At 41.7% G+C, this 26,069-nt stretch overlaps 1 protein-coding gene across 2 annotated transcripts in view; it reads left to right on the top strand.

Annotated features, from left to right (window-relative positions):
• Positions 1-26,069, top strand: part of EPHA6 (EPH receptor A6) — a 516,780-nt gene that overhangs the window by 448,944 nt on the left and 41,767 nt on the right. For both annotated transcript variants that reach the window (XM_040583021.1, XM_040583020.1), the window contains one exon: positions 10,512-10,721. In XM_040583021.1, coding sequence (XP_040438955.1) covers positions 10,512-10,721 — 210 coding nt within the window. The remainder of the gene's footprint in view (positions 1-10,511; positions 10,722-26,069) is intronic.

Here is a 26,069-nt window from a genome sequence, read left to right as displayed (position 1 = left end):
GTGAAGATACAAAGAAGCAGAAAGGGTTTATCTCTAGCAATGCTAATGAAAGGTGTTCAGTGAATATAACAATTCTTATGTGGTGAGATTTTGAAGGGCTTATAGGGTAGTTGATCTTTCTTATTATTTAAAGGAATCGCTCGTTACAGTGCAAAGTGTTTTCACAGAGAGGGGAGAAAATCCGTTTCTCATCAGAAGGAATATTTCCCCACACATCGCAACGTGCAAAAGTTCACCAGCACATCCCTCCAACCCGTCCTTCTCCAAAAGCCTGCAAAAATGGGTCAATCTCACCGTTTCAAAATGAAACTCTGTGTGGGTGTTCCAGAAGAAGGACTCTTCATGGAAGACGTTTACCACCACCCTCTTCACAGCTTTGGTGGGATATTAGCTTTCATGCCAGTATGAGTCACGTCAGGAATCACAAGCTCCAAGTAAAACTCCCCTTGACCCTTAAACCTTGAAATCTTAATAGCCTTTACTTCCTTGCTTTACAGACAGGAAAGTAAAGCACTGAGGTGTTATCTGCACATTATTATGCACGAAGTGTGGGGCAGAGAATAAAACTGAAATCAGTTCCCCCGCATCCCAGGCCAGCAGCTTACATTCATCCCTCATTTCATTTAGTGCTGTATTTTGGTTGCAGTTATGTGACCAAGTGCCCAAACCCGTGCCTTACTCTCTGCTATTTGCATTAATTGAACAGTAAACTCAGCTAGATTACGTCTGTCCACCCCACAAAATATCCTGTGTACTGGCTGCTAACTTCGAGCTTGGGGGTAAAAAAATTAGGCCTGCATTTGCAATATGAAGATGCTTCAGATATATCCTTAGTGGAAAGGCATCAGGTAATTAGAGCCAATTCCATAAAATGACAGTAATTAATTACAGTGATTGTGCACCACCAGACAGACTAAATTGCTGGAGACACTTGACACTAAATTTTCCTCAGAAATCCTGTATTATTTTTGCAATTATATAAAACTAATTTCCATAAGATGAAACTCAGTTACCTTTTTTTTTTTTTTTTCCCTCATATAAGATTGAGGCATGCAAGCTAATCATCCCACAAAAGTACACCTGATGTTGGCTGTCAATGAAATGGTCATTTGACCAGAAATAAGGTACACGTGACTTCATTTCTGGTAAGATCTGGAGAGATTTCTCTGAAAAAGAACATGAGCTTCCAGCTTAGTATTTCCCAAGGGGCTGGAGGATCCTTTTCCAGTATTACTCCAACAGCTGCCAGATAGAAGTAGTCTGTGCTTGGAAAGAATTGGGAATTTAGGAGATCCAGGTACCATCTACCAGCTTCACAGACAGGATGGGACACATTCTCTGTGTCACAGAGATCCTAGCAGTTACTCACTCTGCAAGCATACGAGGGAAATAATAAATACACAGAGAGTGGAAAGGGCAGCTATCTGTGCTGATAGAAAGATGTCCTCGGTAATTAGATGGGATAATTGCAGTCAGGTATATTTGTTCAGGCTTGTTGATGCAGACTACAGAAGAAATAACATGAGAGACAACCGAGAGAGACGCATAATCAAAAAAAGATTTTAAAAGCCTAAAAACACAAAACCATTTTAGCAAGCGGTTTCCCACTGCTGCAGGTCTGAGATGCCGGTTCTTTGAGCCTGGCCACGGCTGAGCAAACCCCACGAGTACCGAACCACTGCTTGGTGATCCTTCAGTCTTCGTATGTGACATAAACCCAACCCCATTTTGCGGAGGGCAGAGGGACATGGATGCCACCTGCACCCGAGCCTGTGTAGCAGGTCAGAGGGTGATACAGTACTGCAGCCCAGGTCTGAATCCCAGTTTCACTCCCTCACTGTTTGTGCTGGACACCACAATATTTCCCTCCATCTTGCCTGGCAGATGATTGCAACAATTCCTGTAAAATCCCTTTGCCCCGAGGCTGGTCCCTTCACCCTGACGTACCCTCCCCTGCTTAGCCCGCTCTCCAGATGCCTCACAAACTTATGGAGCTGCTAAGAGTTAAGTCTCATCTAGTGTTTTCACAGCTCCATCTAAAGGGTCATTCTTGGCTAAACCAATCGGATTTAGCATCTGATAGACAGGAACGGGGTGATGAGGAGGCTAGGTGGCTTGTGTGCTTGGGGGGACTACTGCTTCTTGGGTTCCGTTGCCCAGAGTGGTACCTGGCGAGCATCTGTGGGCTGTGGTCTCTGCTCAGCCTCCTCGTGCATCGTTCGGTATGGCCACGGATTTACACCACAGACCAAGAACACATCTAGAAGCTGCCTTCTGGGGACGTTTGGTTGTGGCTGGCTATGTAGAATCACGTGAAACAAACCCAAAAACTGTCAGCAGAGTAATTCTTTCTAAATGATTCAGTATTTGCCTGCAGCTGCAGGCTGCCGGACCGCTGTCAGTGGGTTACCCCTGCCCCGTGGCCAAGGCATGCTCACCACAGTCAGCACAGTGAGGCAGGCGCCAGGGACGCAGCAGTATCAGCTGCAGGCTCGCGTATGCACTGCACCGTACTTACTCACCCTGCTTTATTCAGATGGGAACATGCGCTTACCAGGGGTCAAAGTGGGAAAGCAAGCTCCTCGGGCTTTGCAACATTTTCTCTTAACTGTACCCTGAAAAGACAGATGTTAAAGTCTGAAAGGTGCTCCGATCTTGCCCAGTTTTATGAACCTCAGCTGCAGAAGGAAGGGATTCGTTTACCTAGGGTAATCACAGGGTCACCTTGCTTTCTTCATTGTCACTTTGCAATAGCAATGCTCCTCTTCCTGCCTAAAACCTTGAGATTGATATATTTCCTTTCACTTCAGATAATTAAAATACTTGCCAAAAAAATGTTAGCTTTATTTACAGGCATGCATAGTAGGTAGAAATGCTGTGAAGTATATTTTGTTCTTCCAATGAAAATATTTTCTAAAGATTCTACAAAAATATGCTTAACTGCCTTAGAGCACTAACTGGAGCAGACTTTACAGCAAATGAAACCCTGGAATTCATCACCAAATTTTAATCCCTTGAGGCCTGTCTAGCAAAGGCTCAGATAAGTGTAAAAATGTGTAGAAAAAAATGTTCCTAGAAGGAGAAAATATTATGATATATTACTCTTTGATGCAGTAATTGTTATGAAGTTATTCTCAGAGCAGCTTTGCTATCAGGCTCGCCCTTTTTCCAACTAGAGTTTTGATGCTGCAGCAGACACCTACATTTAGTGAGTTTGGGGGAAAGGGAGAAAAGAGAAAAATGAAGACTTGTAGAAAGTTCTACAAAACAATCTTGTAAAGTATATGTTGTATATCCATCAAATGTGGCCTCACTAGACAGAGTCTTCTTTGGAGAAAAGAAGCCAGATGGCCTTTCCTAAATCTAATGGTTCCTGTTATTATTTATCTGCATCCAGAGAGGGAACAACATTAGAGCTCATAAGTAATACTTCTCCTTTTGCTTTCACACACAGAGTTAATGGGCACTTTTATTTATTGGAGGCACGTTCCTTTCCTGGTAGGATAAAGGTGGCCTTTCGCTCTCAGAAATGACTGTAAAGAAGAAAACCTGCACCGGAGACTGCCGATTCCAGTATTTTTTTCTAAACCAAAAAACAAACTGAGCAGTTAGAAACTGAGTTTGAATGAACGCGTTGCTTAGTAGGGAAATTGTAAGCAGGATGTATTTACATGATCAAACATTACAGTAATAAGCTGTCGCTGATGCTACAAAGCCAACATTTATTCTCAAGCAATGTTTTACCTCGCTAAAAGGAGGCAGACAACAGTATCTCTGATACTGTTGTGAGAAGTTTATTTAGAAATGCTGGGTATTTTTAATCACTGTAGATATTCTTCCTACTGAGCAACAAGAAATATATTACAAACTGTCTCGTATTTCAAGCCAAAAAGATTTTGATAGGTTATGTGGACACTTTATCCACGGTGTGATCTTTATCTTTGTGAATTTGTGGAGAATACATAAGAAACCGGGAGATCAAAACAGAGCCAGTGTCATCCATGTCTTTAAAAAGAAGGGAAAAGAGAAGCCAAGAAATTACAGGCCAGTCAGCTTAATGTCAACCGCTGTAAAATTTCTGGAACAAATTATCAAAAAAGTATTTATAAGCACCTTAAAGATAATGGTGAGAAAAGTATGAGCCAACATGGATTTGTCAAGAACAAATTATGTCAAACAGTGGTTTCCTTTTGTAACAGGGGGGCTTTGGGGTATGGGAGAAACAGCTGGTATCAGAAACCTGGACTTAAGTAAAGTTTTAAAACTCTGTCACATGAGAACCTTGTGAGCAGCTAGAGAAATACGGTCTTCATGAGATTTCTCTGAGTGGACGCTGTACTGCTATGTACCGTGTCAAGAGAAGGGAGTTTGGTTGGAAAGATGTATGAAGTAGGGTTGTTTTGCAGTCTGTGTTTTCCCATATTTTCATTAACCTTCTGGATCCTGAGACTGCGACCAAACTTAGAAAATTTTCAGGCAATGCAAAGCCGAGTAGGACCACAGGCAGACAGCAGGACAGAGCTAGAATTTAAAATCATCCCAACAAATTTAACAAATAATCTAGTAATTAATTAGTTTTAAAAACTAATTAGAAATAAGTAAGGATGAGGGCACAATACTCCACTGAGACTAGTATAATCAGCTAGAGAGAACAGGGAAGAACTGCTCAGAAATAAGTCTGCTGGAAGAAATGACTCGAGAGGTTGCAGTAGGTCAGGGGCGTCACATTCCTGTGAAAATGGCAAATACCACAGTGGAATCCAAAAACAGGAGTATCCCCTGTAAGGTCTGTCAAGCAGCTTCTCCGAGGAGATGCTACTTCCATTGACGAGGTCTCAGAGTACTGTGTTTTGTTTGGACCTTAATGCTTCAGGAGCTGTATGGAGTAGGTGGGAAGAGTCCACAACACAATCAAAAATAATAGTTGCCAAGCAAATGGGACCTGTGGACTGAGCCTGTGTTAAGCCCAAAGGAAAGAGCAAGAGAGATATTTAGTCTTCATGGGCATAAAAAGCAGTGGCAAAGAGGAATTGAAATTTGCGCCAGTCAAAGTGCCAGGCTCAAGGGAGGCGTCTTATTGAAGCGGGCATCTTATTTAAGATGGGGTATAGAGTGGGTAGGATAAGAAATACTGGGCCTGGCAGACTTTATGTGCAGGTTAGAAAAGCATGTCGGGGTGACACAGGGTAAGGAGATGATCTGATCCCCCGTCAAAGTCCCATCCCGCTCCGTGATTCTCTGACGGCTATATTCCAGTGCACAGAGTGGGCAGGGACACCTGGCTATTCCAGGGCATCCCCTTCTTGTTGCCATAGCTGGGTAAGGAATACAGGGTCGGGGGCTGCAAGGTTATCGCTGCTGTTCTCTCCAGATTTGAGGGTGACTATTGCATCCTAAAATAAGCTTTGGAAGAGCTTCATCTTGCAACACTTTTTTTAATAATAAAAAGATTTCCCGTATTTTTAATGGCTGAAGAGGCACTTAGATTCTTGTGTAGGATCACTCAGTAGCATTTAAAATGAACTAACATCATTTTGGGGTTTTTTATGTATTATATTTAATGAGATTACGTATTGCTAATTGTATGGAAGCCTGTTAGCAGTTGATTAAAGAAGAAATTGACAGCTGACCTTATTCAGTACCAGCAATACAAAGCTGAGTGAGCCACGTGGTAGGATGAAGCATCAGTTTATACTTCCAGGAGATACCAAGTTACAACTTGAATTTTTGCATGATAGAATAGTAACAACAAATGCACAGCAAAAACTATTTCTTACGTGTAGTGACCAGTAGGAACTGTCACTGGTGAATATGATTTAGGTTAGACGCAGACACACTATTTTCAATGCTATTCTCCATCTAAAATAAGATCTAAATCAGCTGCAGTAAAATATTTAGACCTATAGCAAATTCTGTATACATCTCAGAATATAAAGGCATAAAAGTGCTCTGACTTATAGAGCAAATAAAGGAGTGGATTTTAGAGTAGATAAAAGTCCAGAAACCATACAGAAAAATTCAACAACCATGCCTGCAAAAGGTTGCTCAGCTGTAAAATGGAAAGAATCTTCTGAAGAAGAAAAATGCCAAGGGCTTGTAGAAGAGCACTGAACTAGCACACGCTGGAGCTGGAAACTAGAGCGTAAAGCAATGTGAGAAACTTGGGATATCATCGTTCCTTCCCCCAGCCACTGACCCTCCTCACCAGCCCGTTATATGTCAGTGCTATTGAATGGCCTGTAACAGGAGGAGAACATTTAATGCACATAAGGTTTTCAAAAGCAAACTGCAGCTGAATGAAAAACATTTTTTTCAGGGTGTTTGCAGTGCCCCATAAATGCAATGGCAACTACTCAGATATTGCATCTATACTCAGCTGTTGAGAAAAGTTTATTTAGCAAAGCTGTTAAAGCCTGATTAAAATTTGATGGGATGATAGGATAAATGTGCTAAGTCCACTGAGGTCTGAATTGCTGCCAGTATTGATTAACACCCTTAACACCCCAGTGGGAACCCTATCAAAAGTGCATTTCAAATCTAAATCATGGGAATCAAAAGAAAGCCCTGGGATCACCACCACCATATCATTCAGATGAGTGTTTTATGTCCCTATATGACAATCAAATGAAACGAGATCATGGAAAGCTGCCAAAGGACTGGTTAGGCTCACAGATGTACGTGGGGATTTACAAATGCTGAAGATACGAAGGCAGATTCGTACCTGGGATAATTTCATCAACTTTGTTGAATTTTCCCAGGGTTAAATATGGCCTATAGTCTCTATCCTGATCAGTTTAAATCAGACAAATATTTTGATATATTGCAAGATAACAGTTTCTAGACCATAAGGGAATACAACTGGCAGGGAAACTGATGCAAAAGTGATTACAGAGAGACTTGAGAGGCACAAGACTGTTTTGCCGACAGGAAAAATGTAGTTGTTCCAATTGTAAGGCTGGCAATGAAACAATATAAAACCAAGGGTGAGAAGGGACAGAGGAGAACAGATGCAGAAGAGGATTCAGAGAAAAGAGAATTACAGAGGCAGAAGGAGGACAGAAGAAAATCGGAACTGGTATGTTAGCAAGTCTGTCATTTCTTTAAAGGTGGAGATAAAGCAGCTTGAACTTTTTGTGTCAAGGCAGAAGCCCAAAGAAATTTGAAAGAAGGAGGGAGAGAATGGCAAAAGCGTGAGATTGTTTTTAAATTAGGTGTTTCTGCTATACTGGTAAGGCAAATACTGAGATTGGGAAAGAGCAGGAAAAGGTTACGTTTTATGAAAAATCAGTCAAGCACGGTCTAGATTTGAAAGAGCACAAATTAAAAAAAGGAAGGAACGCTTGCGATCCAAGGGGATAAAAGGCTAAGGGAGGTGTTGCAGATGACTCGGGTTTGTTGAAAGAATGGAGCTGTTAATGATGATGATGAGGAAGTAAAATCTAGAGGTTTGGGGGGGTGGTTTTGTTTGGTGCTTTGTTGCAGGGACTGGGGGGGGAGGGCTTGGTTGGTTGTTTTGCAAAAGTCAGTCTTGGGTGCTTTGTTCCAAATCCTAATTCTGGAGTTAACTAAAAAATGTTATCCATACAGGGTAAGTGTGAAGAGTATTAACTCTTTGCAACCAGCTTAATAAACTTTGAATCAATTGAGCCTTTAGAATTACTAAATTCTCAAATCCCATGTAGCTTCATTACATGAGATATAAGATGGAGTTCATGGCCTTCCTTTATTGGAAGACTTCAAGTATGTAAGAATTTTTTTTTTTTTTTTTTTCCTCTCTGCTAATTGCTAGATGGAAAGCCTTTATTGAAAACATCTGTCACTGGCATGTTTTGGACTCTGGGAGGTTCCCCTTATTCTTGTGGTGGGGGCAGTGCTAGGAAATATCATGGGCCGGTAACAGGGGATGGCTTGTTGTGCAAGGGCTGCTTGTCACACCTGTGCCTCCACCCTCAGCTGAGCCTTGTCTGCAGAACTCACTGCTCACAGGTGCCTCGTATGGAGACAGCAAAGGAAGAGGGTTGCTTGTAGATGTGACATGATTGTTTGGAGGGGTCTGCTAGCATTTTTACCTGGGTAATTTAGAGACAAAAAGGGTCCAGAGCACCGATGCAGGAGGAACGGTGAGGACTTGTGATAGGACAAGAGGTAATGGCTTTAAACTAAGAGGGGGTAGATTTAGGTTAGATAGTAGAAGAAATTCTTTCCTGTGAGGGTTATGAGACACTGGCACAGGTTGCCCATAGAGGCTGTGGTTGCCCCATGCCTGGCAGTGTTTGGGGTCAGGTTGGATGGGGTTTAGAGCAACCTGGGCTGGTGGGAGGTGTCCCTGCCCCTGGCAGGGGGGTGGAATGAGATGGTCTTTAAGGTCCCTTCCAACCCAAACCATTCTGTGATCCTATGAATGTTCCAGGGGTAATGTTGCTATGAGTCAGTCATAAATGCTGGTTTTAAAGAAGTCATTAAATATGCTTTGTTTGGAGAAGTTTGTAAGGTGGCTGTGGTGCTTGGCTACTGATGGAAGCGCGGTCCCTTATATACAAGTGTTGCTGGGGGGTATGATGAGCTGTGAGGTTTTCTAGATGAAAAGATGTGTTAGCATCTGAATTTTTGCATTCTATTACATTGACTTAGAATAGCAGCTTGGAAGCCTAACCATGTGGCAACCATGCATATCTTCCTTTATCATTTTCTTTCTGGGTTTTGTCATGTTATAGCAGTACTGGTCAATGTTAGCCATAATGCAGGTTTTCATGTCCTGCTGCACTTGGGGTTTTCTTCCAATGGTTTTTATGAAATGAACTGAAAGAGTTTCAAGATACTCTGCAAGTTCTACAAATTGCAGAATCCACATTGTCTCTGCCTTTTCTGTTTGCTGCATTTGCCTGTCTTTCTGTTTATATCCAATAGAGTTTAATTGAATAATAGTGACTTCGGGAACTAGTTCCTCCAACTTCTTTACAGGCAAACAACTTTTTTAAGTTTAGCAGCCTGTTGTGCACAATAAATGGCATATCACTTAAGAATATGTAATCTCTTGATCAAGTAGAGGTATAACATATATTAGAGGCAGCTTTATTATTTTTAGATAGATTAATAATAGGAGAAGCAAGGAACAGCACACTTCATGTCCGGGGTTTTGTGGTTTGTTGGGGTGGGGGTGGTAACATTCATTATATCCAAGTACTAATTCCCTGTTTCTTTAAATATTTATATACTGACTAGCTCGATATAGCCGCCAAATCACTGAATCATGATGGAAACGCTGAAACACTTTGCTGATCAGGGATAGAGTTAAGCATATCCATACAGTTCAGCAGGTTGCTTTGCTGAATCTAAGGAATTTACTGTAAACTTCTCTACAAAAATTATCTTGTTTAGATGTATGAGCAATAGAAATGTCCCAAATGCTGATCAGGACGCTGCTAGTTGTCTGTAGCCCAATGCTGAAGGTGTTGAAAGAGAAAATGGAAAGTTAACTTGCTAGGAAGAGCTGGTTGCTGTTGTTTGGCTGTTCCCACTACCTTAAAAGCCTGGCTCACTGAATTATCCGTGAGAAGCTACATGTCTGCCAGCTGAGGTCACGGAAACACTGCTGCGAGCGGTCTGCTGCAAAGGATAGAGAGGGCAGACCCGAACCATGGTCACATTTGTGCACAGGTACTCGCTTGGTCCGCACTGCCCCTTAGTTCAGGAGCCTCCTGGTGTAGGGGGCACCGCAATATTAACTGTAATACTGCAGGTGGGAAACTGAGGCCCACCGAGGCTGACCAGGACGGACAAGTGTGGTTAACAACAAAACTTACTTACATGTTCAACTCCAGCAGACTTCAGCAGGAGTTAAGCAGCTTAATGCATTTGTGGGTCTGAGATTAATGGATTTAGCGGGCCAGGAAGACTTTGGAAAAGCTACATAACCCCTGAAATTCAACCCAAATCTCCATTTTAATCCAGTGTTCAGAGCCTATATGGTGTTAGGTGCAGAACAGGCGTAAGGTAAAGCCCAGCCTTTTTCCAGGTTTGTTGTGGGTTTTGGTGTTTGTTTGTTTGAAAAAACCAAACAAACCCCTTAGAAAAGCAAGGAGTGAGGTAACAGTAGTACCTCGTGCAGACAATAAAGCTGAGGCAATAAGAAGAGGGGGCGTTTGTTTCCGGAGGCCATGGAGTAAGAGATGAAAAGAGGAGTTTTTTGTGTGCATTGTCCTTCTTGTATTAAAAAATAATGTTAGGGGAAAGTGTTCTTAGTAACTGAAGATAAAAGACATTAAATGCTCTCAGTAGATGGATCGTGGAGTATGTGAAAATGTGGAAGAAAAGGGAGATAAATTGCACAATGGGAGATTAGATAGCTTGCACTTTGATCAAGTTAAATACTGGGGAAAAAACAAGCTTGCAGTGGGAAGATTGGCTGGATGGGTTACAAGTGTGTTTTAAATATGAGCTGTAGTTAATATCACTAGTACAAATGTAACAAAAAGAGCTGGATTTTTTCAAACTTGCTCCTTTACTTGCAGAAGCACGATGGCCACTTCACAGTCATCCAGCTGGTTGGCATGCTGCGGGGGATCGCATCTGGCATGAAGTACCTCTCAGACATGGGCTACGTACACCGCGATCTGGCAGCCCGGAACATCTTGGTCAACAGCAACCTCATGTGTAAAGTCTCTGATTTTGGTTTGTCGCGAGTGTTAGAGGACGACCCCGAAGCAGCTTACACAACAAGCGTAAGTTTGTCTTATCTAATTTGAACAGCTGATTGCCTTGTGCCTCTTCTGTTCTTTATTCCACTTCCAGATTTGTCTGGGCCATAGGAATTCTAGCTCGGGTTGGCTTTGTTCCATTCTCAGCCAGCGTTGCTTAATAGCACTGCCAGGGTGTTGAAGGGACATTGTTTTTATTTTTGGTGGTGTGAGGATTGTATAAAACCTTTGGCAAAAGCACTTTAAGCAGATGTGGGGGTACAAGTGGGAGACCTTTCCCATTCTTGTTTGGGTTTTCTATTGGGTTTTTGTTTGGTTTGGGGTTTTTTTTTCCCCGCATAGTTGCCCTTTCTGTTACCTGGTGTTCATTGACAAAGAGATGTTTTTAAAAGAGAAGGATGGGGACAGAGAATCTCACCAGTTCCACTGATAGAAGCATGGTGACAAGCCTTGTATTCATAAATAAAAATTTTCATTTTATTTCACTTGGGTTTAACTTCTAACAAGATACATAGGACCTTTCTCTCAAGGTTTAAGTCTCATTTCATTAATACTTAAATTCCTTATGTAGTACAAGTAAATTGTTATAGTGGAAAATGACTTTTAGGTGGGGTTTTGGGGGTGGTTTTTCTGGTTTGTGGTGTTGGGGGAGTGTCTGCTGACGTGAAAAATTCTTGAACCTGGAGAAGCTTCTTCAAATTTGACTTGGAATAAAAGAAGGAAATTGTACCTACCTGCACTACGAAGAAAGAAGGGGAAGGAGTACGTTGGTGCTAATAAAATTACAAGTTCAGATATACATTTTTTCACCGTACTAGAAGTTCAGTTACATTCCTGTTATTATTACCACAACATTAAGAATCTTAGCTATTTGTAAGCTGATTTTAAGTAACTCAGATATATATCACTGAAACTGAAATTATTTCAGAGCCAGAGTGCATTCTCATTAGTACTCTTGCCAAATACACAGAATTTGTATGTTCCCATGATAGCCCACAGTGACAGAATTCTAATAGAGATAATAAATTAGCATTAAATAATTTATTTCAACCTTTTATTCTAGTTCACTTTAAAAAGTGATGTATGGCCAAAATGAGGAACTCATCCAATTTAACTGTACTGTAGTAAGTACTCTGCTCTATCTGTTGAATTCAATATAGCTATTGTAATGGGATTATAGATCTTTTCTATGTGTTTTTTTCCAAATTAAGCCTAAAATAGGGGTGTTCTAATAAATTCACTGTAAATTTCATTTCTTAGAACAAGGTCTATGTAGAACTGCAAGCTGATTAGAGCAAAACAAGTCGCTCTGCAAGGTTTTCTATCAGTATTAATAAGCTGGGGGGGGCTAGTTTTTTGCTTTATAGGGGAGATTTCCCTTGTTTAGTTCTCAAAACATCTTTTGCTTCACACAGCTTCTTTCTACGAGGCTTGAAAGGAAAAATAAACATTACTGCAGCTTAACAAGCTCTCGCATGTTGGCTGAGCCTTGCTAATTGTGCATGTGAGCGTGCTCAGCTGGCAGCAAGTGCCCCTGTGACAGGCAAGTCACATCGCTCAGGGCTGATTAGGGGCTGAGCGGCTGGGCTGGTGGAAGGCACTGGGAATGCCACACAGTGGTGGAAGGCACTGGGAATGCCGTGCAGCCTATCGCAGCTGGGTTCAGGAAAACCACAAAATGATAATTTGAGGCTTTCAGCTACTACATATCCTTTTTTTTAGTTTTTTACAGGAGTTGATGCCTGCCTTTCTTATCATAGCTAAAGCTGCTTTGAATCAGGAAATGCTATACGGATTAAAAAAATAAAAATAAAGGAATATTTCATGGCAGTGTGTCTGTGTTGAAGGACTTTCTTGAACCATAGGACAGGCTTTGATGAAATGCTCACTATTCTCAGATCTGTTCAGCCAGCTGGCTAACATGAGTCTGTGAGGCAGCTGGTTTTGGTGGGATACCTCAGAGCTTCAGTCCTCCAAGCTTGCATCTGCATGCTCTACTGGAAAATCATGCTGACCAGGTATCTGAAGCATGTCCATCAGGATACTGCACATAAGGAGGGGACATTAGAGGCTGATGGCCAGTGTCAGGACCCTGTGTCAGCACCCTGTGTCAGCCAGACATTTAGGGTAAACCTGCTTTGACCATGAACTCCACCAAGAAGATCAAAAAGCTTTGAAACTAGGCACAAAAATGCTGCATGTCACTATAATATGAACTAGAAACTTTGTAAATAGGAAAAATTTGAAGCAACATAGAAATATGTTGCATAATAGAAATCAAAAGCATTTTAAATTGCTTGTTCCTTCAACTCCATCTCCCTCTGTCCTTGCAAGTATGTCTTTACACCCAGACCATTTCAGCCACTGTGGCTGAGTCTGCCCAGTTCTCTTCTTTTGTCTCTGGTCCCTGGGAAACATCCTTCCCTCATCCCTGAAGACAGACTGACCGCTGCAGTCTTTGTTCCATGTTGCAGTCATTCTGTGTGATCTGGTGAGAGCCAAGTTTTCTGCGTGATGCCCTTGCCTGCCATAATGTGCTCCATCCTCTGCGTTTTGCTCCCCTTGGAACAGGTCCAGGAGATGGTCTCTGTAGGGAGTCAAACAGCCCTAAAAAAACACTTTTCAAAGGAACACAGCACAATTATGACCAAAGTAGGATGGGGGGAAGAAGAAGGAAATGTTTGTCACAGTGACTGTGGACTTGGTGAAGACTTTCACCTTTTAAGCAGTCTTTTCATAGTAACAGAGAAGAACCCCACGCTGGCTGTCATGTCCTCTTGTAGCTTCCACTGACCATCGTTATATCATTGACCTTTTTTCTCAACACAAACATCTTCCCAACAGCAGGCTGCATGTATTACTAGAGGGTTTTATAGCATCTATTTAGTTCCATACTGTGCTTCTGCCAAATGAAGGTTAAATCCTTAGTGCTTTTACAAAGGCTTTAGTGCTTTTAGAACTTGTGTTTCTTCTCCATAGAGGTTTTTATTGGTAATAGCCCAGTACCTGTAGCTACGTGAAATCCATAGAGTGGGTCTGTGTATTGAACAGTGGTATTTTTAGCCTTACATCTCCCAGTGCACCACTGTCTGTCAGTGCTCAGAGGAAACTGATCATTTTTTTATTCCCTTTTTTGTCCTCCTGGTGTCAGAAATAGAATGGTACAATTGGATGTTTTCTTTGGAACAAGAGCTGCAAGACAACCTAAGCCAAACAGAAGCCAAAGAACCCAGAATTTTATATCTGTAATGCTGTGGTCAATAATGTGTGACTGTATTGCCAGACATAAAAATGTGAACTAATGCAAAAGACAAACTGTGGCAAAACAGGTTACATTCTCCCAAAAATAAGCCAAAAGACTCTTGTACCTGGTGAATTTACCACATCTGGGCAGGCTCACCCTAGGGTCAGATGATTGACATCTTTTTGCTTTGTCCTCCTCTTGTCATTCAATGTATGTGTCTTCCTCTGCTTACTGGTTTAAAATAGATCTTGTATTCTTTCTATTGACGCATCCTTCCACATACAGGGCAGAAATCAAAGTCTAGGAAAAACAATAACACTGATAGGGAAAAGCTGGAAAGGAAACCACCTAGAAAATTACTGCATTCTGTGCTCACGCTGCAGCACTGGTTAGGAGACTATTCAACTAAGTAATGATGGAAAAACCTGACAAATGCCCCAGAATAACATCTTTTAAGATCATTATGTTTTCCAAGAATTTCAGACTGTGATGCTACTGGTTCAAGAGCTGTTGAGCACTTTAAAAGGGCACATGAAAAGACTGAAATGTCAGAAAACAGCCTTCTGACTTTCACGAACACTTGGGGTTTTGTCCTCTAGCCTATGGAGACAAAGGATGTACGTATGTTTTTAAGAGGGTTGGTAGGAAATAAGAGAGTGGCTTCTGCTGGCTATTGGGAATTGCAAAACTTACAGCAAGATATAATTTTAGAATAGGAAGGAGGACGTAAGAGCTAGGAACATCCGACTGCCAAGCTGCATGTTTCAGATTGATCAAGAAAAGATAAGGTAAATTTGGGGATAACTGAATAATATGCTTCTTTCTTTTTTTTTTCCATGGAGACAAACTTTCATTTTTAGTAGTGGTTTCCAAGGCAACAGTCACTCATAAAAAGACATTTTTAGTATATAAACAAGCATTTCTATCAACACAGAGGACTTCTGGGCTCTTGCATCCCTGCAAATCTTTTAGATAGTCAATGGTATATGCTGTAGATTCATTTAGTTCAAAACATAGTCAGGGTTCACATGTATTTCAAAAAGAACCATGTGCCTCCAGAAAAACTGTTTACATGTAGCAAAACGTGTATATAATCAGAACAAGATCTGTGGCACTACTGCAAAGAGGACTAGACTGGTATTTCTGTTAAAGGTGACACCTTAATATTCTGCATTAAATCTGATTTTTAGTGAGTCAAACAGCTGCTACAAACTGAATTTTATGATATGTAAAGAAATGTATTCTAGACTTCTTTCTCTTACCAGCTGTGTTTCTGACTTCAGCCTTAACATATAGAATATTTTCTTATTTCCATAATAGTAGTTAGAGAATTGATTTATCGCACTGAATTTCCTGAATCATTTGATAAACTTTATGAGTCTGATTCTTCTCAGGCCAGTTGGATAAAATACCCGACCCAGGGAGATTTCAGACTTGCTAGATTCATTAGAGGAGCAAAGCAGATTGGTGCCAGTAATCTATATAAACACAGGCAAGCAGCAACTTTGGGGGCATCAGGATGAGGACTTCATATTTTTTACTTTGTTGCATCAATTTCCATATGTCAAGACATTTTCTATTTGCTCTTACCCATATACAAACAATGGGTTTTGGGGGGAGAAGGTTTAATTTGCTAAAAAGTAAAACAAGGCGCAAATAACTTTCTAGTTAACTTAGGACGTCAACCAATAGTTTCTGAACAACCTGAATGCTATGACAAGCACCTTGCCTAGACATTTAGTTTAAGAATCAAATTAATCATAGACAATGGAGTAAATTGATTATTGGCAACGAATCAGAAAAAGAGGCTATATACTTTAAAGACCTGCATTAACCTGGTTTCTTGAAAACTAGTTGGTGACATAAGGTTGAGCACAATCGTTGGTAATTTGTTAATTCTGTTATGTGACATGGAGGGTCTGGAGAACCAGTCTTACAAGGAACAGTTGAGAGAACTGGGGTTGTTCAGCCTGGAGAAAGGGAGGCTCAGGGGAGACCTTGTTGTTCTCTACAGCTGCCTGACAGGAGTCTGTAGGCAGGTGGGGTTGGTCTCTTCTCCCAGGTAACGAGTGACAGGACAAGATGAAATGGCCTCAGGTTGCACCAGGGGAGGTTTAAATTGGGTATTAGGAAAAATTTCTTCACCAAAAGGATTGCTAAGCATTTGGAACAGGCTGCCCAGGGAGGTGGTGGAATCACCATCTCTGAAAGCGTTCAAAAAATGTGTAGATGCAGTGCTTAGGGGCATGGCTTAGTGGTGGACTTGGCAGTGCTGGGTTAATGGTTGGACTTGGTGATCTTAAAGGTCTTTTCCAACATAAATGATTCTATGGTTCTAAGAGCACATTTATTTTTTCACCAAACTGGGAGGCAAATAATGATAAGCAGGATGCATCATGACCGTGTTTGGTTCTCAGTCAGAAACCAGGCATGTGGTATGGAATCCCACCATGACTCTCCCTTATCTGGAGGGTTGTGTTTGGTTTTTGGTGGGTTTTGCAGATGATCTTGCTAGAGACTGGCTGCAAAATGAGTGGGCGAATGTGGTTGGTAGCAAGTTAACGCCCTGTGAAAAGAATAATATTTGTTCTTCTCCACCCTTGCAACTTCATCTTGCCAGGCGTGTGTACCATGTCTGAATACTCTGATGAAAGCCTAGTTGAAACCACATAGCCTGAGCCTGTTTGCAAACCCACCTTTCTCCATCTTTCTATAGCCAAGTAAACTCTTCACAGGTGCCTTCCTCTCCTCGTCCATCTATCCTCATGGCATCTAAAAGGAGGGCATGCACATCCACAAGTCCTCGAAGTCTTCCTTGCAGCTTGTAAGACAGTCCTACAGTTTGACACCTTTTAACAGATCAGCCTTCGCTAATAAATCTTAGTGGGATAAGTAGGACAGGACAGACCCTTCTTTTCAAGGGGCTTGCTTCACGCCACCCCACATCTCCCTGTTCAGGCGGAAAAACCCTTTCTTGTCCCTTCCCCATTGCATCCGCTCTATAGCCAAGCATCAGATGCAGGATATTTGCTTAGTCAGCAATTTTGTAAAATAACAGGTTAGCTGGAAGTGAGGGGAAAGGAAAAGGACAGTTATTTCCATTACTTTTACCGTTCAGTTAAGAGGCAAATATTTAGCCTTTGTGGCTACAGCTGAAATGTGTGCTGTTCATGGTCTAACTCCTACTTTCTCTAACTCCTACTTTTCAGGACAAGTGCTGATGTTTGCAAAAACCTTTTAACTAAAGGTTGTATCCTCCCAGGGCTGCCACATGAGGTCATAATATTGTTTGGCAAACCAGAGATACAGTACTTGATAGTGGTCCTGGAGGGGTTGCCTTTTGGTAAGGCGATCGGTATCATCTTGTCTAATCGGGATTATTGTGCTCCTGTGCAGGAATCCAGCTGCTGGCAGCTGCTGCCTATCTCCAGACACTGCCCATCACTGTTCTTAGCTGGGCATCAGCCTGCTGAGTGCAACAGGTTGCTTTTAACTACAACATAACAGTAGGAACGACTCTAACATATACAGTAAATAATTTCTCAGAGCATGGGCAAGAAGTCAAGTAGCAAATTAATAAGAGCTGTGCGGGTGTGCTCAGCCTGCACCAGTGTATGGGAGATGCAGTAACTAGTTCTGAAGTGTGTGATGGGGTTTGTGCCAAGGGATGGTGAGATGAATTGCCATCATGTGAGTTGACAGCTTCAGCTGGATCCGTTCCCCATTCTCAAAGGATGCGTGGGGTTGGGGGCCTTGCATGTGCCCCCTCCAGCCCTCTGTCTTCTGTTGTGTTGGCCTGGACAAAGGAAAAATGTGCTCGGGTTATGCTCAAGGACAAATCGCCAACAGGTAAAAGAGTAGCTGAAGGAAGGAGTGTCTTGGAAAAAAGAGGCTTGTTGTCCTTTGGGCACCAACAGCATGGGGTGTGATGACTTTTAATAAATAGCTGTATGTTTAAAAGGAACAGAAATCCCAAACTTACTCATTCAGTGTAAGGCATGGTGCTTGCTATTTACTTGGCTTATTTGTAGTAGGACCTAAAGATGAAGACGTGTCTTTGACAAAATTTAATACATCCACTCTTAGATTGTCTCGTCAGCCTTTATCCAGCTGTGATCCCAAGGTCATTTAAGAGGTTTTCTGGTTTATTTAACCTCCCTAAAAGTTAGCAATAGAAATGTTAACAGGCTATAATAGAGATCACAACAAAAGCAGACCTTTAGGAGGAAGGTCCAAGGACAAGAATGAGACATAAATATAAAATTACATTCTTTCTCCATGTTTTTGTCTAACTTTCTATTTCTGCGAGTACTCTCTTCCTCGCTGTAACCATTGTCATTTTAATTCTGAGAATGTATGGGGAAAAAAGCATGAAAATTTGCATTTAGATGTACACAGAATCAAAAGGAGCTTAACTCCGAGAGATTTCTAAATTAACTTGTTGAATGTAATTGTAAAACTTAATAGCGCTCTCATCCCTGCTTTTCCTCCCCCCCACCCCAAGCAGGAACTCCAAATACGCATTTGATAGAGAAACACAGCTAAAAATTTTGCATTTCACTTTTTCGTGTTCAAAATAATTATGTTTATGAACTCAGCACAAGTATGCCCTAACATCTTGGCTGTAAAAAGGGTGGTATTTTACACTTTGTTCTTAATGTGACTTTCAAAGCATCATCCCACTATTCATCATAAAGTAATTTAATTTCCAATGAAAAGAAGAAATTGTACTGCAATCAATCTAAAAATTTCCGCCTTTAGAGATCTGCAAGCTCTGCCTTTCTGTATAGCTTGGATTTCAACTTTTTGTCTCTCTGATTCCTCCCAATTTCTTATTAACAAATTGAGTATTAAAGTCTACATATGCGTGCTTTGCTGTTTTTCAGATTGGGTCTCTGGTCATCTGTAAGTGTGTTTATGGAAAAGGGAGGCACAGTTTACAAATGACTTGAAGGGACTGAGACTAAACCTCTTATAGACATACAGTGTCAATGCTGCTGTAGATCACATCTAGGAGATAAATGAAGAATCTCCTTGTGACAGTTATTACTGACAGTGATTGCATTTTTTAGTATAATATTGTCTGGGAACAGTAAAGCATATTTTGGTGCAGTGGTTGTCAACCTTTCTCAGCGCATGGATTATGAAATATATCCAGTAGAGATGCGGACTTTGTTAGAAATTTCCCATTTGTGGGTTTTTCTACAGCCCATTGCAAGTTGGTATCTTTCAACTCTCTTTAAAGTATTCCATAGGCTCCCAGGGGTCGATATGCCTCAGGCTGAAACCCCCTCTACTGTTGGAGTATTTTTTGTTGATTCATTGCATATTTTTATTGGACTCAAGGTAGATGCTGTAGCAAGAAAGATAATAGGGATTAAGGTTGGGAGGTATCCCAGGTGATGAGAAGTATCTCAATACTGAGAAAAGATCTCTTTAGCTCTGGCTGTGAATACCATCAAAACCAGCCACTATTCCAGTGGATTAACAGGAAAACGTACCTACCTGCTGCAGGGATGTCCAGGGTAACGCGGGAAACTCACATCAGTGAGTCTTTTGTCTGGGTTGAAAATCTGGCTGACATGATCACTGGAAACATGCTATGTTGAATAGTGAACGGTCTAGGTCAGGAAAGTACACTCCTGTTTCACAAAGTACAAAAATATAGGTATGTTCAGTTAAGGTAAATGATGGGGAATTCAAAACTATTTTAAAGATGGCAAATAGTTTTCTCACGCAGTGTGTAATTAACTATGGAGCCGATTGCTGCAGAAAACCATTTGGGCCAAGATTTCAGCAAGTTCGGGGGTTTGTGTTGGTTTGTTGTTTTTTTTTTTTTTTTTTTAAAAAAAAGGGGGTGAATATTGTTGGGAAGAAATAATATCCATTTAGTACAGTCAGTAACAGTTTCAGAGATATGAAACCTGTTTCAACCTAAGGAAGGAAGGAGGACAGGAATAAAACGGATCTGAAAGAGAAGTGCAAGAATGTGGATTATTTTGAAGCTTTTACACCTTCGCTGAAACATCTGACATAGCTGCTGCTGCAGGTTACGGGACTAGAGTGCCCTGGGCTTGATGCACTATGGCAGTTCTTGCTGCAAACAGTAAGAGTAACTCTAACCACTTGTGCCAGTCTGAACACAAACCTGCCTTGCCAAAGCCTGTCTTGGCCTCCCAAAACCACCTCTGCCCGAAGCAACTTCTGGTTGGAAAGCAAGCGTGCTGGTTCCGGCTGGGAGAGAGTTAATTTTCTTCATAGCTGGTATGGGGCAGGTTTGGGTTTGTGCTGGGAACAGCGTTGATAACACAGGGCTGTTTTCGTTACTGCTGAGCGGTGCTCGCACAGAGCCAAGGGCTTCTCTGCCCCTCACCCCACCCCAGCAGCCAGCGGGCTGGGGGGCACGAGGGGCTGGGAGGGGGCACAGCCGGGACAGCTGCCCCCAGCTGGCCCAGGGGGGATCCCAGCCCACACAGCATCATGCTCAGCACATACACCTGAGGGAAGGAGGAAGGAGAGGGGGATGTTCAGAGTGATGGCGTTTGCCTTACCCCGTGCTGCAGCGCTGCTCTCCTGGGGATGGGTTGACCCCTGCCTGCCCATGGGAACTGGTGAATGGATTCCTCGTTCGGTTTGCTGGCACGCGGGGATGTTGCTTTACCTGTTAAAATATCTTTATCTCAACCCAGAAGTTTTCTCACCCTTACTCTTCCGATGCTCACCTGCATCCCACTGGGGGCAGTGGGCGAGCGGCTGGGTGGTCTTAGTTGCCAGCTGGGGTCCAACCACGACAGCACCAGAACAGACTGTGGAGGTGTGGGATGTCCGTTTGTAGACGTCCTTGCGTGAGGACTGCACCTTCCTAACAGACGTGCCCTACTTTGTACAGAAAGGGCTGCACAGGAGTCACACAGTGAAATTCTGTGCCACCTGCTACATGGATGCAAAATAAATCATCCCAGCCTCGATCTTTTTTCAGTAAATCACTGCTTTTAAGTAGTTTAGTTTTGCAAAATGCATCTGTTGGTGAAAGCAATATCAAAACATAACTGTGGGAGCCTCAATCCAAGTGGAAACAGTTATGTAGTGGAGTACGATCCAACAGAAAGCCTCTAAAACGGTGTACAGCGGTAACAACAGGCGGAGAAGGGCAAGCGGGTAAATCTGCAGAGTGTAAAACATTTTATGTGGCACTTCTGAAACTTAATATAGATTATCAAATTTAAATAAAATCACTCTTATGGGGAAAACATTGTAGAGATCAAAAAGGGTAAGAGCGGGTAAGAAGGTGGAGGCTATCATTCACTGTTTTAGCAGTGTGAATAATGACAAAAATTAGCCAAGGTAACTTTTGTAGGTAAAATGACTGGTGCAAAAGCTTCTTTGTTAAAAAAAAAAGACACTGGAGTGGATCTTAATGATCAGCTTAACAGCTAACACAACAGAAGATCATGGAACAGAACTGAGGAGAAAGCTAACCTACAAAAGCACATCTGCAGTTTCACTGTAGTTTGGCTATGATCAAAGGCGAGCAGTAATGGAGCAAATGCAAACACTGGGCCAAGAGGTTTCATAAGCAAACATACAAAAGATACATTCAAGATCTAGCTGAAGAATCTTAGAATGCTGATCTGGAAATGTATTTTCATTGAATTAATTCATGTTTCGTTATCTGACTTTAGAGTCCAGTGGTATGACTGTCCTTCTCAAGTAAAATTTATCCCTCATTTACTTTCACAAGCAAAAAAAAAAAAAAAAAAAAAAAAAAGGTGCATTTCATTGTGATACTTTTATGCAGCGTTGAGTTCCTGGTTTTTGCTTTGTAGCTGTCACATACCGTTAGGGGAATACTGTCTGGCTTTATTTTTTTAATTCAGATATAAAGAAACACTAAATAAAATGTGCATCATCAAGGGCTAGGTGAGGGCTTATGGGACCATTGTTTTTTATTTCACTCTTTGTTGTTAGGTTTAAAACAGAATTCTAGGAAACATTTGATATTACTCTGTGACCTAAAAAAAAAACCAAAAAAACCGACCAACAACTACTTTCTAATTTGTAGTTTAATCACTTAATATACAATCACCTCTTCTTTGGCAATGCAAGTTTCATTACCAGGAGATGCTGATTTGTTCTATGGGTTTCAAGTGTACCTGTTTGTTGGAGTGTGCATGGCTGGCCAAAGACGTGAAGCAGCGATACAACATCCCACTGGCATCAAGGGAAGATCCCCTCTTTGCAGTCCCGTTTTGCTGTTAATCTTCCATGTAGCTCGTTGCAGCATCGCTGAGTCCCTGCTGGCAGGGAACGCCAAGGATGTATGGCTATATAGGGAGACTCCCTTTTAGAAAGGAAACTGGGATGAGCTGGGGAGCCCCTGGAGCTGCCATCCTTCGGAAGGTGGCTGGTGGTGACCACACTGTTGTCTTCAGGGTATTTCATACCCTGCTCTTGTCTCTCTTTATCTTGACAAAGAAGTGTCATTAAATTTCTGCATAAAGCTGTGAAGTGGTTTGGTTTTTTGGTTTGTCGGTGGTGGGGTTTTTTCCCTTCCGGATAACTTACGTTTTGAAATGTTTCAATGTCACAAATACCCTCTTTATTTTCAGAGCTGTAATTGGCATTGCTTCTGGTGACCTAGGGATCTGATTCATACTTTGGGGAAGGCAGAGACAGGGTCAGTTTCCCTGCAGGGCTTAAATAATACCTTCCATTGTCTAAGAAAAAAAATTATAAATATGTTTTACTTCTGCTATAGCGTACAACGAAGGATTATTCATCAAGTGTGTCAAAATACTGACTGATTTTAACATCACCAAGGCTGGTGTTGTATCATTAACGGGGAGAACATCTAGGAAGTTATCTGGGGGGGAAAATGGTCATTCCTTACTTGTCGTTATACAGCTAATGAGGGGAAAAAGGGCTTCTTACCCCCCTCCATCCCCCACCCCTCCAGGCAGCGTTATCTCAGCCGTGAGTGTTAAGTCTGGCTTTGGTATAAGATTCAAAACTTGTTGGTATTGAACCCAAACAAATGGGTAATGCTGCTTCTCTGAGCAAATCTTAAATAGGTATGCAAGGACAGAGGAGGGGAGGAAAAAGCCAATGCACTTGCAAATCACTTCTGAAATAATAGTTAAATGAAGACTGTGAGTCTTGGAAAGCTACATGTGATGTTTTCAGAAAGGCTACAAATTGACCAAGGCACCAAAGTTACTGACTTCTCAGCTGGACGTGAGAGCTTTGGAAAATTCTGTTCGTGCACAGTACTTACCTTGGAAACCAAGTCCAAGGAAGTTAAGCATATGTTAATATATATGTGTATACATGCACTGCATACTACAAGCGGTCACAGCATTTCATTATTGCTGCCTCATACTGCTGATACATTTTTCTTTTTTTTTTTAAAGCTAACAGTTATCAGAATAATAATCTAATTTCAAACACAGCTGGTTTTTTAGCTGCGTATGGGCTTGATTGCATTTATAGCTTTTTATTTTTTAATCAGAATTGCTGTTTTCAAACTATAATTGAAGAAGCTACTGTAAACGTGCAGAACATGCTTATACATTTTTAGCAACACCTACATTCACTTAGAATGATACTATCCACACTTAAGATTAAAAATGTAGGTGTGCTGACATAAAATCAACGTTACTGCTTTTTTGCTAATTATGTGAATGAATATTATCCTGAACACCTGTTCTGTTAAACTCTTGCTAATGATGGACCACGGTTTACTTAGTATTTTAATATTCAGTGTATTGACCAAGGTGCAGTGTATCATAAAATATCTTTACTGTGTTAAGCACGTTGGAACATACCTGCAGTTTGAACAGCTCCTGATATACTGTTTAATGAGTTTAAGGACATTCCATTAAGGTCAGAGCTGTTGCTTTCAGTAGCATGTCAGCTGACAGTAATTACTGTAGGTTATAGTATTCTGATATATAGAGCAAGCAGAACAACCTCCTGAAAGCTTGAGAAAGAATGGAGCTTGGTTGTATGTGTGCTTGGGGGTTTTTTTCTCCTTATTCAAAATTATTGGTACCTTTCAAAGGCAGGTTAAGAAACTAAATTTGTTTACTGTGTGCTGTTGAAGTCAGAAGTGGTAAGCAATTCCATGGGAAAAGAAAACCATTCAGCTCCAGTGATGCAAAGAGCTCGGCTCCAACTTTATTATTTAGCTGCTGTTAGGTGGAAGGAAATAAGATCTGGATGCTTTTTTTGTTTTCATTTGTTGCACCACTCACCTTGGGAATTTATGATCCACATTAAATACTGCTGTAAGAAGTAACTTCTCTGCATACAGCCATATAAAACTTCTGGGTTGAAAACTTGAAGCAGGTTGAAAATTTGAAGCAGTTGGTTTCACAAGGCTTTTGTAAAGTTTCATAATTAAATCTCGACATATTCCACAGTAGGGTGTAATTCCTTTGTATTATGTCCATGATTATAATCAAATGATTTCCTGACTCGAGTCCCATATAAGAGTAATTTAAAACAGAAAACCCACCTGTTAGACTTGGTTATTTGAAAGCAGTCACTTTTTCAGACACAGTCAGATGCATATTTCAAAGCTCACAGGGAAGGAGCCCTGAGAGAAAGAGGCTCATACTGCATCTTCAGATGTTATAGGGATCATTTATGTTTGTGTCTCAATTTTTCCCTACCATATTGTGTTTTGTGCTGAGGATGCTGTGTCTTCTGGAGAGCAAACAATTATGACGCTAGAAGAGACCAGAAATTCTTGGCAGCGTTGCTGGACCATGATACAAACTTATTTTTTACAACCGGGAATTCCTGTGTGCTAAAGACCCAAAACATGGATGTACCTGGTTTTTTCTGGTGGTTCGTTGGGTTGGGGTTTTTTGTTTTGTTTTGGGGTGGGTTTTTTTGTCTGGTTCTTGAAGAATTATCCTACACTGTATTTGCATGTGGCTGGCTAGACCTGTGTTTCCTAATGACTTTTATCAATTTCAAGGTTATCAAATTAGAAAGAGACATGAAGATTTCAGATGCTATTTATGTTCTTATTCCATGAAAATAAATGGGAATGTCAAAAATAGAAATTCTGTTAGCTTAGCAAGGACTTGACCCTAATTGATTTTTAGTCTGGAATTCTGACATGCAATCTTCAAGACAGAAATTTGGGGAAAGCCAAGTTTCCCTTTCTGCCTTTACTTAAGAAAGTCCTTTTCTGGGTGTTTTGTCTGTTTGGTTTGGGGTTTTTTTGAACAAGGATTGGTGTTAATATATAATGTCCCCCAAAGGAAACAATCAAGAAATGAGGGAGAGGAGGGAGCAGAGGGCCTGCAGGAATACCAGGGAGGAAAGCCTGATGCTTCTGAAAGAGAGGAGAATTAGTATTGGTTTGATTTTGTTATACCCTGATGTTTGCTTCAGATAGCCATCCATCCAGAAAGTGAGTAGGGTTTTTTGTTGGAGACGTGTCAGTGTCGTGGATATGCTGAAGTCCAGTCTATACAACTTTATGAAAATGGCTGAGGAGAATAGGTTTGGATGCGGAACACTCGGAGGATAATCTCAGATGCACTGATTTTCTGAGCCACGGTCTTCTGGAGTACGAGTGTTGTGGTTGGACCCCAGCTGGCAACTGAGACCACCCAGCCGCTCGCCCACTGCCCCCAGTGGGATGCAGGTGAGCATCGGAAGAGTAAGGGTGAGAAAACTTCTGGGTTGAGATAAAGATATTTTAACAGGTAAAGCAAAATCCCCATGTGCCAGCAAACCGAACGAGGAATCCATTCACCAGTTCCCATGGGCAGGCAGGGGTCAACCCATCCCCAGGAGAGCAGCGCTGCAGCACGTGGTAAGGCAAACGCCATCACTCTGAACATCCCCCTCTCCTTCCTCCTTCCCCCAGGTGTATGTGCTGAGCATGATGCTGTGTGGGCTGGGATCCCCCCTGGGCCAGCTGGGGGCAGCTGTCCCGGCTGTGCCCCCTCCCAGCCCCTCGTGCCCCCCAGCCCGCTGGCTGCTGGGGTGGGGTGAGGGGCAGAGAAGCCCTTGGCTCTGTGCGAGCACCGCTCAGCAGTAACGAAAACAGCCCTGTGTTATCAACACTGTTCCCAGCACAAACCCAAACCTGCCCCATACCAGCGATG

Source organism: Falco naumanni, chromosome 2, assembly GCF_017639655.2.
Source record: "Falco naumanni isolate bFalNau1 chromosome 2, bFalNau1.pat, whole genome shotgun sequence".
NCBI lineage: Eukaryota > Metazoa > Chordata > Aves > Falconiformes > Falconidae > Falco > Falco naumanni.
This window is presented reverse-complemented; position numbering and strand designations above follow the sequence as displayed.